General features: G+C 49.6%; 1 protein-coding gene across 2 annotated transcripts in view; it reads right to left on the bottom strand.

Moving 5' to 3' along the window:
* Positions 1 to 13,664, bottom strand: part of GEN1 (GEN1 Holliday junction 5' flap endonuclease) — a 67,782-nt gene that overhangs the window by 37,602 nt on the left and 16,516 nt on the right. For both annotated transcript variants that reach the window (XM_069728127.1, XM_069728128.1), the window contains exon 4: positions 9,338 to 9,514. In XM_069728127.1, coding sequence (XP_069584228.1) covers positions 9,338 to 9,514 — 177 coding nt within the window. The remainder of the gene's footprint in view (positions 1 to 9,337; positions 9,515 to 13,664) is intronic.

Here is a 13,664-nt window from a genome sequence, read left to right as displayed (position 1 = left end):
GGAAGTGAGGGGTATCAGGGGGTCACACCGGGCGATCTAGGAGGAAGTGATGGGTATCAGGGGGTCACACCAAGCGACCTAGGAGGAAGTGAGGGGTATCAAGGGGTCACACCGGGTGACCTAGGAGGAAGTGAGGGGTATCAGGGGGTCACACCGGGCGATCTAGGAGGAAGTGAGGGGTATTAGGGGGTCACACCAGGCGACCTAGGAGGAAGTGAGGCGTATCAGGGGGTCACACCGGGCAACCTAGGAGGAAGTGAGGGGTATCAGGAGGTCACACCGGGCGACCTAGGAGGAAGTGAGGGGTATTAGGGGGTCACACCATGCGACCTAGGAGGAAGTGAGGCGTATCAGGGGGTCACTCCGGCCGACCTAGGAGGAAGTGAGGGGTATTAGGGGGTCACACCATACGACCTAGGAGGAAGTGAGGGGTATCAGGGGGTCACACCATGCGACCTAGGAGGAAGTGAGGGGTATCAGGGGGTCACACCATGCGACCTAGGAGAAAGTGAGGGGTATCAGGGGTCACACCGGGCGACCTAGGAGGAAGTGAGGGGTATCAGGGGGTCACACCAAGCGACCTAGGAGGAAGTGAGGGGTATCATGGGGTCACACCATGCGACCTAGGAGAAAGTGAGGGGTATCAGGGGTCACACCGGGCGACCTAGGAGGAAGTGAGGGGTATCAGGGGGTCACACCATGCGACCTAGGAGAAAGTGAGGGGTATCAGGGGTCACACCGGGCGACCTAGGAGGAAGTGAGGGGTATCAGGGGGTCACACCAAGCGACCTAGGAGGAAGTGAGGGGTATCAGGGGGTCACACCATGCGACCTAGGAGAAAGTGAGGGGTATCAGGGGTCACACCGGGCGACCTAGGAGGAAGTGAGGGGTATCAGGGGGTCACACCGGGCGACCTAGGAGGAAGTGAGGGGTATCAGGGGGTCACACCGGGTGACCTAGGAGGAAGTGAGGGGTATCAGGGGGTCACACCGGGCGACCTAGTGAACTACATATTTTGCTTCCTGAAGAAACCAGTTAGAATGGAGGAAAGAAATAAAAGTTTTTAAAATGGCGATCCAGCGCTGTTCACTTCTGTATGTGAGGAGCGCGGAGCGGCGGGCTCTACCTCCCGACATGCCTGCTGAGACGCACAATCGGCAGGTATCAGGCACGGGTCACAGAAGACTTGTCATGTGGGCAGCACGCTCCTCAGATGGCAAATTGCTACATAACGGCATCTCTTAACCCCTTCATGACCGGACAATCATGTATGACGAGGTTGGAAAAAGTGCAATTACACAATGTTCTTTTTAATTTACCATGCTTACTATACAGTAAAGAACAGCCCAGAAACAAGAGGCAGCGCTGATCGTTGTTATTTAACCCTTTGCCCCCCAGTTTCGCTGTACATAGAACATATCTATCGCATAGTCGCAGGTTCAAGTCCCCTGTGGGGGGATATAAAATATAAAGTTTAAAAAAAAAAAAGAACTAAAGATATTTTGAATCAATGGAGTCTGCAAAAGAAATGATCAAAGAATAAAACGATTTCGCCCATAAGGTAAACGTCGCAAAGCCAAAAGCAAAGTTAAATGAAAAGAAAAGCCAGAATTGCTGCTTACTGGTCAAGGCACGTCCCCCCAAAAGAAAACAGCTGGACTGCCAATAAAAAGGACAGCAAACCCCCCAATAAATAAACCCAGGAACGGCTTATCAAAGCAGTGACAAAAAAACAAACCAAACACATTCCTGATATTTATTTCACCATATAAAGCGAAGTTGACAGCTAATACAAGCTTCCCGAAAAAGAAAACCCAAAACATCACGGCAGTAAAAAAAAAAGAAAAAAAGTATGGTTCTTGGAAGAGGGGGGAGAAAAAACTAAAGCAAAATTGGATGCAGAGGAAGAGAATAATTATAAGTATAAAGTAAAATAAAAAAACATTCTGTCCACTAGGGGCAGTGTGCTATGGTTCTGCAGCACTGTGCTGGGGGGTGAATACTAATGGTACAGTCATTCTGTCCACTAGGGGCAGTGTGCTATGGCTCTGCAGCACTGTGCTGGAGGATGAATACTAATGGTACAGTCATTCTGTCCACTAGGGGCAGTGTGCTATGGCTCTGCAGCACTGTGCTGGAGGATGAATACTAATGGTACAGTCATTCTGTCCACTAGGGGCAGTGTGCTATGGCTCTGCAGCACTGTGCTGGAGGGTGAATACTAATGGTACAGTCATTCTGTCCACTAGGGGCAGTGTGCTATGGCTCTGCAGCTCTGTGCTGGAGGGTGAATACTAATGGTACAGTCATTCTGTCCACTAGGGGCAGTGTGCTATGGCTCTGCAGCACTGTGCTGGAGGGTGAATACTAATGGTACAGTCATTCTGTCCACTAGGGGCAGTGTGCTATGGCTCTGCAGCTCTGTGCTGGAGGGTGAATACTAATGGTACAGTCATTCTGTCCACTAGGGGCAGTGTGCTATGGCTCTGCAGCACTGTGCTGGAGGGTGAATACTAATGGTACAGTCATTCTGTCCACTAGGGGCAGTGTGCTATGGCTCTGCAGCTCTGTGCTGGAGGATGAATACTAATGGTACAGTCATTCTGTCCACTAGGGGCAGTGTGCTATGGATCTGCAGCTCTGTGCTGGAGGGTGAATACTAATGGTACAGTCATTCTGTCCACTAGGGGCAGTGTGCTATGGCTCTGCAGCACTGTGCTGGAGGGTGAATACTAATGGTACAGTCATTCTGTCCACTAGGGGCAGTGTGCTATGGCTCTGCAGCTCTGTGCTGGAGGATGAATACTAATGGTACAGTCATTCTGTCCACTAGGGGCAGTGTGCTATGGCTCTGCAGCTCTGTGCTGGAGGGTGAATACTAATGATACAGTCATTCTGTCCACTAGGGGCAGTGTGCTATGGCTCTGCAGCACTGTGCTGGAGGATGAATACTAATGGTACAGTCATTCTGTCCACTAGGGGCAGTGTGCTATGGCTCTGCAGCTCTGTGCTGGAGGGTGAATACTAATGGTACAGTCATTCTGTCCACTAGGGGCAGTGTGCTATGGCTCTGCAGCTCTGTGCTGGAGGATGAATACTAATGGTACAGTCATTCTGTCCACTAGGGGCAGTGTGCTATGGCTCTGCAGCACTGTGCTGGAGGATGAATACTAATGGTACAGTCATTCTGTCCACTAGGGGCAGTGTGCTATGGCTCTGCAGCTCTGTGCTGGAGGGTGAATACTAATGGTACAGTCATTCTGTCCACTAGGGGCAGTGTGCTATGGCTCTGCAGCTCTGTGCTGGAGGGTGAATACTAATGGTACAGTCATTCTGTCCACTAGGGGCAGTGTGCTATGGCTCTGCAGCACTGTGCTGGAGGGTGAATACTAATGGTACAGTCATTCTGTCCACTAGGGGCAGTGTGCTATGGCTCTGCAGCTCTGTGCTGGAGGGTGAATACTAATGGTACAGTCATTCTGTCCACTAGGGGCAGTGTGCTATGGCTCTGCAGCACTGTGCTGGAGGGTGAATACTAATGGTACAGTCATTCTGTCCACTAGGGGCAGTGTGCTATGGCTCTGCAGCACTGTGCTGGAGGGTGAATACTAATGGTACAGTCATTCTGTCCACTAGGGGCAGTGTGCTATGGCTCTGCAGCACTGTGCTGGAGGGTGAATACTAATGGTACAGTCATTCTGTCCACTAGGGGCAGTGTGCTATGGCTCTGCAGCACTGTGCTGGAGGGTGAATACTAATGGTACAGTCATTCTGTCCACTAGGGGCAGTGTGCTATGGCTCTGCAGCTCTGTGCTGGAGGATGAATACTAATGGTACAGTCATTCTGTCCACTAGGGGCAGTGTGCTATGGCTCTGCAGCACTGTGCTGGAGGGTGAATACTAATGGTACAGTCATTCTGTCCACTAGGGGCAGTGTGCTATGGCTCTGCAGCACTGTGCTGGAGGGTGAATACTAATGGTACAGTCATTCTGTCCACTAGGGGCAGTGTGCTATGGCTCTGCAGCACTGTGCTGGAGGGTGAATACTAATGGTACAGTCATTCTGTCCACTAGGGGCAGTGTGCTATGGCTCTGCAGCACTGTGCTGGAGGGTGAATACTAATGGTACAGTCATTCTGTCCACTAGGGGCAGTGTGCTATGGCTCTGCAGCTCTGTGCTGGAGGGTGAATACTAATGGTACAGTCATTCTGTCCACTAGGGGCAGTGTGCTATGGCTCTGCAGCACTGTGCTGGAGGGTGAATACTAATGGTACAGTCATTCTGTCCACTAGGGGCAGTGTGCTATGGTTCTGCAGCTCTGTGCTGGAGGGTGAATACTAATGGTACAGTCATTCTGTCCACTAGGGGCAGTGTGCTATGGCTCTGCAGCACTGTGCTGGAGGGTGAATACTAATGGTACAGTCATTCTGTCCACTAGGGGCAGTGTGCTATGGCTCTGCAGCACTGTGCTGGAGGGTGAATACTAATGGTACAGTCATTCTGTCCACTAGGGGCAGTGTGCTATGGCTCTGCAGCACTGTGCTGGAGGGTGAATACTAATGGTACAGTCATTCTGTCCACTAGGGGCAGTGTGCTATGGCTCTGCAGCTCTGTGCTGGAGGATGAATACTAATGGTACAGTCATTCTGTCCACTAGGGGCAGTGTGCTATGGCTCTGCAGCACTGTGCTGGAGGGTGAATACTAATGGTACAGTCATTCTGTCCACTAGGGGCAGTGTGCTATGGATCTGCAGCACTGTGCTGGAGGGTGAATACTAATGGTGCAGTCATTCTGTCCACTAGGGGCAGTGTGCTATGGCTCTGCAGCACTGTGCTGGAGGGTGAATACTAATGGCACAGTCATTCTGTCCACTAGGGGCAGTGTGCTATGGTTCTGCAGCTCTGTGCTGGAGGATGAATACTAATGGTACAGTCATTCTGTCCACTAGGGGCAGTGTGCTATGGTTCTGCAGCACTGTGCTGGAGGGTGAATACTAATGGTACAGTCATTCTGTCCACTAGGGGCAGTGTGCTATGGCTCTGCAGCACTGTGCTGGAGGGTGAATACTAATGGTACAGTCATTCTGTCCACTAGGGGCAGTGTGCTATGGATCTGCAGCACTGTGCTGGAGGGTGAATACTAATGGTGCAGTCATTCTGTCCACTAGGGGCAGTGTGCTATGGCTCTGCAGCACTGTGCTGGAGGGTGAATACTAATGGCACAGTCATTCTGTCCACTAGGGGCAGTGTGCTATGGTTCTGCAGCTCTGTGCTGGAGGATGAATACTAATGGTACAGTCATTCTGTCCACTAGGGGCAGTGTGCTATGGTTCTGCAGCACTGTGCTGGCGGGTGAATACTAATGGTGCAGTCATTCTGTCCACTAGGGGCAGTGTGCTATGGCTCTGCAGCACTGTGCTGGAGGGTGAATACTAATGGTGCAGTCATTCTGTCCACTAGGGGCAGTGTGCTATGGCTCTGCAGCTCTGTGCTGGAGGATGAATACTAATGGTACAGTCATTCTGTCCACTAGGGGCAGTGTGCTATGGCTCTGCAGCTCTGTGCTGGAGGATGAATACTAATGGTGCAGTCATTCTGTCCACTAGGGGCAGTGTGCTATGGCTCTGCAGCTCTGTGCTGGAGGGTGAATACTAATGGTGCAGTCATTCTGTCCACTAGGGGCAGTGTGCTATGGCTCTGCAGCTCTGTGCTGGCGGGTGAATACTAATGGTACAGTCATTCTGTCCACTAGGGGCAGTGTGCTATGGCTCTGCAGCTCTGTGCTGGAGGGTGAATACTAATGGTACAGTCATTATGTCCACTAGGGGCAGTGTGCTATGGCTCTGCAGCACTGTGCTGGAGGGTGAATACTAATGGCACAGTCATTCTGTCCACTAGGGGCAGTGTGCTATGGTTCTGCAGCACTGTGCTGGAGGGTGAATACTAATGGCACAGTCATTCTGTCCACTAGGGGCAGTGTGCTATGGTTCTGCAGCTCTGTGCTGGAGGGTGAATACTAATGGCACAGTCATTCTGTCCACTAGGGGCAGTGTGCTATGGTTCTGCAGCTCTGTGCTGGAGGATGAATACTAATGGTACAGTCATTCTGTCCACTAGGGGCAGTGTGCTATGGCTCTGCAGCTCTGTGCTGGAGGATGAATACTAATGGTACAGTCATTCTGTCCACTAGGGGCAGTGTGCTATGGCTCTGCAGCACTGTGCTGGAGGATGAATACTAATGGTACAGTCATTCTGTCCACTAGGGGCAGTGTGCTATGGATCTGCAGCACTGTGCTGGAGGGTGAATACTAATGGTGCAGTCATTCTGTCCACTAGGGGCAGTGTGCTATGGCTCTGCAGCACTGTGCTGGAGGGTGAATACTAATGGCACAGTCATTCTGTCCACTAGGGGCAGTGTGCTATGGCTCTGCAGCACTGTGCTGGAGGATGAATACTAATGGTACAGTCATTCTGTCCACTAGGGGCAGTGTGCTATGGCTCTGCAGCACTGTGCTGGAGGATGAATACTAATGGTACAGTCATTCTGTCCACTAGGGGCAGTGTGCTATGGATCTGCAGCACTGTGCTGGAGGGTGAATACTAATGGTGCAGTCATTCTGTCCACTAGGGGCAGTGTGCTATGGCTCTGCAGCACTGTGCTGGAGGGTGAATACTAATGGCACAGTCATTCTGTCCACTAGGGGCAGTGTGCTATGGTTCTGCAGCTCTGTGCTGGAGGGTGAATACTAATGGCACAGTCATTCTGTCCACTAGGGGCAGTGTGCTATGGTTCTGCAGCTCTGTGCTGGAGGGTGAATACTAATGGTACAGTCATTCTGTCCACTAGGGGCAGTGTGCTATGGTTCTGCAGCACTGTGCTGGAGGGTGAATACTAATGGCACAGTCATTCTGTCCACTAGGGGCAGTGTGCTATGGTTCTGCAGCTCTGTGCTGGAGGGTGAATACTAATGGTACAGTCATTCTGTCCACTAGGGGCAGTGTGCTATGGCTCTGCAGCTCTGTGCTGGAGGGTGAATACTAATGGTACAGTCATTCTGTCCACTAGGGGCAGTGTGCTATGGATCTGCAGCACTGTGCTGGAGGGTGAATACTAACGATACAGTCATTCTGTCCACTAGGGGCAGTGTGCTATGGATCTGCAGCACTGTGCTGGAGGGTGAATACTAATGATACAGTCATTCTGTCCACTAGGGGCAGTGTGCTATGGTTCTGCAGCTCTGTGCTGGAGGGTGAATACTAATGGCACAGTCATTCTGTCCACTAGGGGCAGTGTGCTATGGCTCTGCAGCACTGTGCTGGCGGGTGAATACTAACGATACAGTCATTCTGTCCACTAGGGGCAGTGTGCTATGGTTCTGCAGCACTGTGCTGGAGGGTGAATACTAACGATACAGTCATTCTGTCCACTAGGGGCAGTGTGCTATGGTTCTGCAGCTCTGTGCTGGAGGGTGAATACTAATGGCACAGTCATTCTGTCCACTAGGGGCAGTGTGCTATGGCTCTGCAGCACTGTGCTGGCGGGTGAATACTAACGATACAGTCATTCTGTCCACTAGGGGCAGTGTGCTATGGTTCTGCAGCACTGTGCTGGAGGGTGAATACTAACGATACAGTCATTCTGTCCACTAGGGGCAGTGTGCTATGGTTCTGCAGCACTGTGCTGGAGGGTGAATACTAACGATACAGTCATTCTGTCCACTAGGGGCAGTGTGCTATGGCTCTGCAGCACTGTGCTGGAGGGTGAATACTAATGATACAGTCATTCTGTCCACTAGGGGCAGTGTGCTATGGCTCTGCAGCTCTGTGCTGGAGGGTGAATACTAATGGTGCAGTCATTCTGTCCACTAGGGGCAGTGTGCTATGGCTCTGCAGCACTGTGCTGGAGGGTGAATACTAATGGTACAGTCATTCTGTCCACTAGGGGCAGTGTGCTATGGCTCTGCAGCACTGTGCTGGAGGGTGAATACTAATGGCACAGTCATTCTGTCCACTAGGGGCAGTGTGCTATGGCTCTGCAGCACTGTGCTGGGGGGTGAATACTAATGGTACAGTCATTCTGTCCACTAGGGGCAGTGTGCTATGGCTCTGCAGCACTGTGCTGGAGGGTGAATACTAATGGTGCAGTCATTCTGTCCACTAGGGGCAGTGTGCTATGGCTCTGCAGCACTGTGCTGGGGGGTGAATACTAATGGTACAGTCATTCTGTCCACTAGGGGCAGTGTGCTATGGCTCTGCAGCACTGTGCTGGAGGGTGAATACTAATGGTGCAGTCATTCTGTCCACTAGGGGCAGTGTGCTATGGCTCTGCAGCACTGTGCTGGAGGATGAATACTAATGGTGCAGTCATTCTGTCCACTAGGGGCAGTGTGCTATGGCTCTGCAGCACTGTGCTGGGGGGTGAATACTAACGGTACAGTCATTCTGTCCACTAGGGGCAGTGTGCTATGGCTCTGCAGCACTGTGCTGGAGGATGAATACTAATGGTGCAGTCATTCTGTCCACTAGGGGCAGTGTGCTATGGCTCTGCAGCACTGTGCTGGGGGGTGAATACTAACGGTACAGTCATTCTGTCCACTAGGGGCAGTGTGCTATGGCTCTGCAGCACTGTGCTGGAGGGTGAATACTAATGGTACAGTCATTCTGTCCACTAGGGGCAGTGTGCTATGGCTCTGCAGCACTGTGCTGGCGGGTGAATACTAATGGTACAGTCATTCTGTCCACTAGGGGCAGTGTGCTATGGCTCTGCAGCACTGTGCTGGCGGGTGAATACTAATGGTACAGTCATTCTGTCCACTAGGGGCAGTGTGCTATGGCTCTGCAGCTCTGTGCTGGAGGATGAATACTAATGGTACAGTCATTCTGTCCACTAGGGGCAGTGTGCTATGGCTCTGCAGCTCTGTGCTGGAGGATGAATACTAATGGTACAGTCATTCTGTCCACTAGGGGCAGTGTGCTATGGCTCTGCAGCTCTGTGCTGGAGGGTGAATACTAATGGTACAGTCATTCTGTCCACTAGGGGCAGTGTGCTATGGCTCTGCAGCACTGTGCTGGCGGGTGAATACTAATGGTACAGTCATTCTGTCCACTAGGGGCAGTGTGCTATGGCTCTGCAGCTCTGTGCTGGAGGATGAATACTAATGGTACAGTCATTCTGTCCACTAGGGGCAGTGTGCTATGGCTCTGCAGCACTGTGCTGGCGGGTGAATACTAATGGCGCAGAGGTAGCAGCTGCCCTAATGAAGGATGGACCCCTGTGCAGCAAGGATATGAGGATCCAGGTTGTTTTCTAGGCTGGGCGTTCTGCACGGCTCCTACCTTCACATTCATGGTGAAATTTCTGTAGACGGTTCGAGCACCATAGAGAAAGACGTCGCCATCATTGGTGATACAGCCGTCCACGCAGCCTTGTGCATTGAGATACGCACACATCGCTTCTGCTTCTCCCGCTGCTTGCACCCACGGCACGCCCAGGCAGTCCAGCATGCGGAGGCACTGTGCAAAGTGATAGTCGTGTTAGGGTTAAATCAACATGAAAGTGGGAAAATAATACGATAATGCAGAATGTGCTGATTGCATTTACTGTATGTGCTTGGAGCCTTGTAGTCACACTCCATAGGACTAGACTGCCAGACTACTGCGTGTAACAGTCAGATGTCCTGGACCTGGCAGAGCTAAGGTCCCCACTGTGACAGGGTAAGTCCAGGGTCATAGGCGGCATATTTGGTGTGCACATATGTACAGACCAAAAGTTTGGATACACCTTCTCATTTTAACATTTTTCTCTATTTTCATGACTATGAAAATTGTACATTCACCCTGAAGGCATCAAAACTATGAATTAACACATGTGGAATTATATACTTAATAAAAAAGTGTGAAACAACTGAAATGATGTCTTATATTCTAGGTTCTTCAAAGTAGCCACCTTTTGCTTTGATGACTGCTTTGCACACTCTTGGCATTCTCTTGATGAGCTTTAAGAGGTAGTCACTGGGAATGGTCTTCCAACAATCTTGAAGGAGTTCCCAGAGATGCTTAGCACTTGTTGGCCGTTTTGCTTTCACTCTGCGGTCCAGCTCACCCATAATCATCTCGATTGGGTTCAGGTCTGGTGACTGTGGAGGCCAGGTCATCTGGGATAGCACCCCATCACTCTCCTTCTTGGTCAAATAGCCCTTACACATCCTGGAGTTGTGTTTGGGGTCATTGTCCTGTTGAAAAATAAATTATGGTCCAACTAAACGCAAAGAGGATGGAATAGCATGCTGCTGCAAGATGCTGTGGTAGCGATGCTGGTTCAGTATGCCTTCAATTTTGAATAAATTCCCAACAGTGTCACCAGCAAAGCCCCCCCACACCATCACACCTCCTCCTCCATGCTTCACGGTGGGAACCAGGCATGTAGAGTCCATCCGTTCACCTTTTCTGCGTCGCACAAAGACACGGTGGTTGGAACCAAAGAACCACCGTGGTCCAAATTTGGACTCATCAGACCAAAGCACAGATTTCCACTGGTCTAATGTCCATTCCTTGTGTTCTTTAGCCCAAACAAGTCTCTTCTGCTTGTTGCCTGTCCTTAGCAGTGGTTTCCTAGCAGCTATTTTACCATGAAGGCCTGCTGCACAAAGTCTCCTCTTAACAGTTTTGTAGAGATATGTCTGCTGCTAGAACTCTGTGTGGCATTGACCTGGTCTCTAATCTGAGCTGCTGTTAACCTGCGATTTCTGAGGCTGGTGACTCAGATAAACTTATCCTCAGAAGCAGAGGTGACTCTTGGTCTTCCTTTTCTGGGGCGGTCCTCATGTGAGCCAGTTTCTTTGTAGCGCTTGATGGTTTTTGCCACTGCACCTGGGGACACTTTCAAAGTTTCCCCAATTTTTCGGACTGACTGACCTTCATTTCTTAAAGTAATGATGGCCACTCGTTTTTCTTTACTTAGCTGCTTTTTTCTTGCCATAATACAAATTCTAACAGTCTATTCAGTAGGACTATCAGCTGTGTATCCACCAGACTTCTGCACAGCACAACTGATGGTCCCAACCCCATTTATAAGGCAAGAAATCCCACTTATTAAACCTGACAGGGCACATCTGTGAAGTGAAAACCATTCCCGGTGACTACCTCTTGAAGCTCATCAAGAGAATTCCAAGAGTGTGCAAAGCAGTCATCAAAGCAAAATGTGGCTACTTTGAAGAACCTAGAATATAAGACATATTTTCAGTTGTTTCACACTTTTTTGTTAAGTACCGTATTTTCCAGCGTATAAGACGACCCCCAACTTTTCCAGTTAAAATATAAAATCTTCTCAAAAGTCGGGGGTTGTCTTATATGCCGGGTGTCGTCTTATAGGGTGGGTGCGGAGCAATCTGCGGTCGAAGTATATAGTGGGGGGGAGTGGTCCCGATGACGAGGTGAGGGAGCGCCTCACCAGGAAGGTTTAAGTGAAGCAAACTGTCAGCGTCTGGGATGCCAGGGGTATGCAAAAAAGAGCGCGGTGCTGTGCCTAGAAAAACACTCCTCTTTCACTCATCTGGCTCACCCTTGTATCCTATTATCTCCTTCTCTGCCTCTGCTTCACTTACACCTTCCCGGTGAGGCGCCCCCTCACCTCGTCATTGGGGTCGCTCCCCCCACAATATGCAGCGACCGCAGATTACTCCGCATCTGCCCTATAAGACGACACCTGGCGTATAAGACGATACCCGACTTTTGGGAAGATTTTCAAGGGTTAAAAAGTAGTCTTATACGCCAGAAAATACAGTATATAATTCTACATGTGTTAATTCATAGTTTTGATGCCTTCAGTGTGAATATACAATTTTCATAGTCATGAAAATACAGGAAAGTCTTTAAATGAGAAGGTGTGTCCAAACTTTTGGTCTGTACTGTATGTACAGCTGAATGTGTACTTCATAGACAGAAAAAGGGAATAAATAATAAGTGCACTTAATTTATGGCACTATATAGTCTACACATAAATAACAATGCCATAACATACAAATAATGATACCACACAGTGCACATAACTAATGGCACTATATAGTACAAATAATTATACCATAATGTGCGAATAATGCTGCCATACCGTACACCACTAATGGCACTAAATAGTAGATACATAAAATGATGGCATCATGTGCAAATAATGCTGCCTCACAGTACGCATAACTAATGGCACTATATAATAAATCTATGAATAATAATTAACAATGTACAAATAAGTAATACCATCATACAGTGAACACAACTAATGTAGTCAATTTGGTATCGCCATAATGGCACTGACCTAGAGAATTATATTGTCAGCACGCCATTGCAAGAACACAGAAAAAAAAATGCAGAAATTGCGTTCTCTTCCCCATTTCATCAGACCTCATTTTTTTCCCCAGTCTTTCACGATATTACATGGTGGAGTGAATTCAAAATCCCATTTTGCCTCTCAAAATATATATATATATATATATATATATACATATATATACATATATATACATATATATACATATATATACATATATATACATATATATATGTATATATATATGTGTATATATATATATATATATATATATATATATATATATATATATATATATATATATATATATATATATATAAATAAGAGGCATCGTGATTACTCGCTAATCCCGCCCCCTGCACAGTAGTCCCGCCCCCCACCAATCACCACACATAATCCCGCCCCCACCACATCACCACACACAATCAGCACCACATCACTACACACAATCCCGCCCCCCACCCTATTACCACACAATCCGCCCCACATTACCACACAATCCCGCCCCCCAAAACATCACCACACATAATCCGCCCCCCACCCTATTACCACACAATCCGCCCCACATTACCACACAATCCCGCCCCCCATCACATTACCACACAATCCCGCCCCCCAAAACATCACCACACATAATCCCGCCCCCCACCCTATTACCACACAATCCGCCCCACATTACCACACAATCCCGCCCCCCATCACATTACCACACACAATCCCACCCCCCAAAACATCACCACACATAATCCCGCCCCCCACCACCACATAATCCCACCCCCACCACATAATCCCACCCCCCACCACATTACCACACATAATCCCACCCCCCTACCACATGACCACACATAATCCCGCCCCCCACCACACATAATCCCCCCCACCACACATAATCCCGCCCCCCATCACATTACCCCACATAATCCCGCCCCCACCACATTACCACACATAATCCCGCCCCCCAAAACATCACCACACATAATCCCGCCCGCCCACCACATAATCCCATAGCTCCCAACCGTCCCTCATTGTGCGGGATTGTCCCGGCTTTGAACCTTTGCCCTGCTGTCCTGCACGGGATGCTCCGATCCCGCACCCGCAGACAGCAGGACCGACACGCCCCCTTGTGTAAGTCATGCCCCGGGCCCTTACCCTTCCGTATGGCTGCCTGCTTTCTGTACACAGGACCTGTGATGAAGTCACAGGATGGGAGGAGTCTGCGGTCACATGATCGGGACCTCCGTGGATTGCAGGACTCGGCTGCCTGTGCTGATTGCCAACATGGTGCTGCAGCCGCAGGATGAGGTAAGTATGCTGCCTTGTGTGGGGTCAGGAGGTGTACAGTGT

Source organism: Ranitomeya imitator, chromosome 5 (assembly GCF_032444005.1).
Source record: "Ranitomeya imitator isolate aRanImi1 chromosome 5, aRanImi1.pri, whole genome shotgun sequence".
Lineage (NCBI taxonomy): Eukaryota > Metazoa > Chordata > Amphibia > Anura > Dendrobatidae > Ranitomeya > Ranitomeya imitator.
Note: the sequence above shows the minus strand (reverse complement) of the source record. Positions and strands in the feature narration are given on the sequence as shown.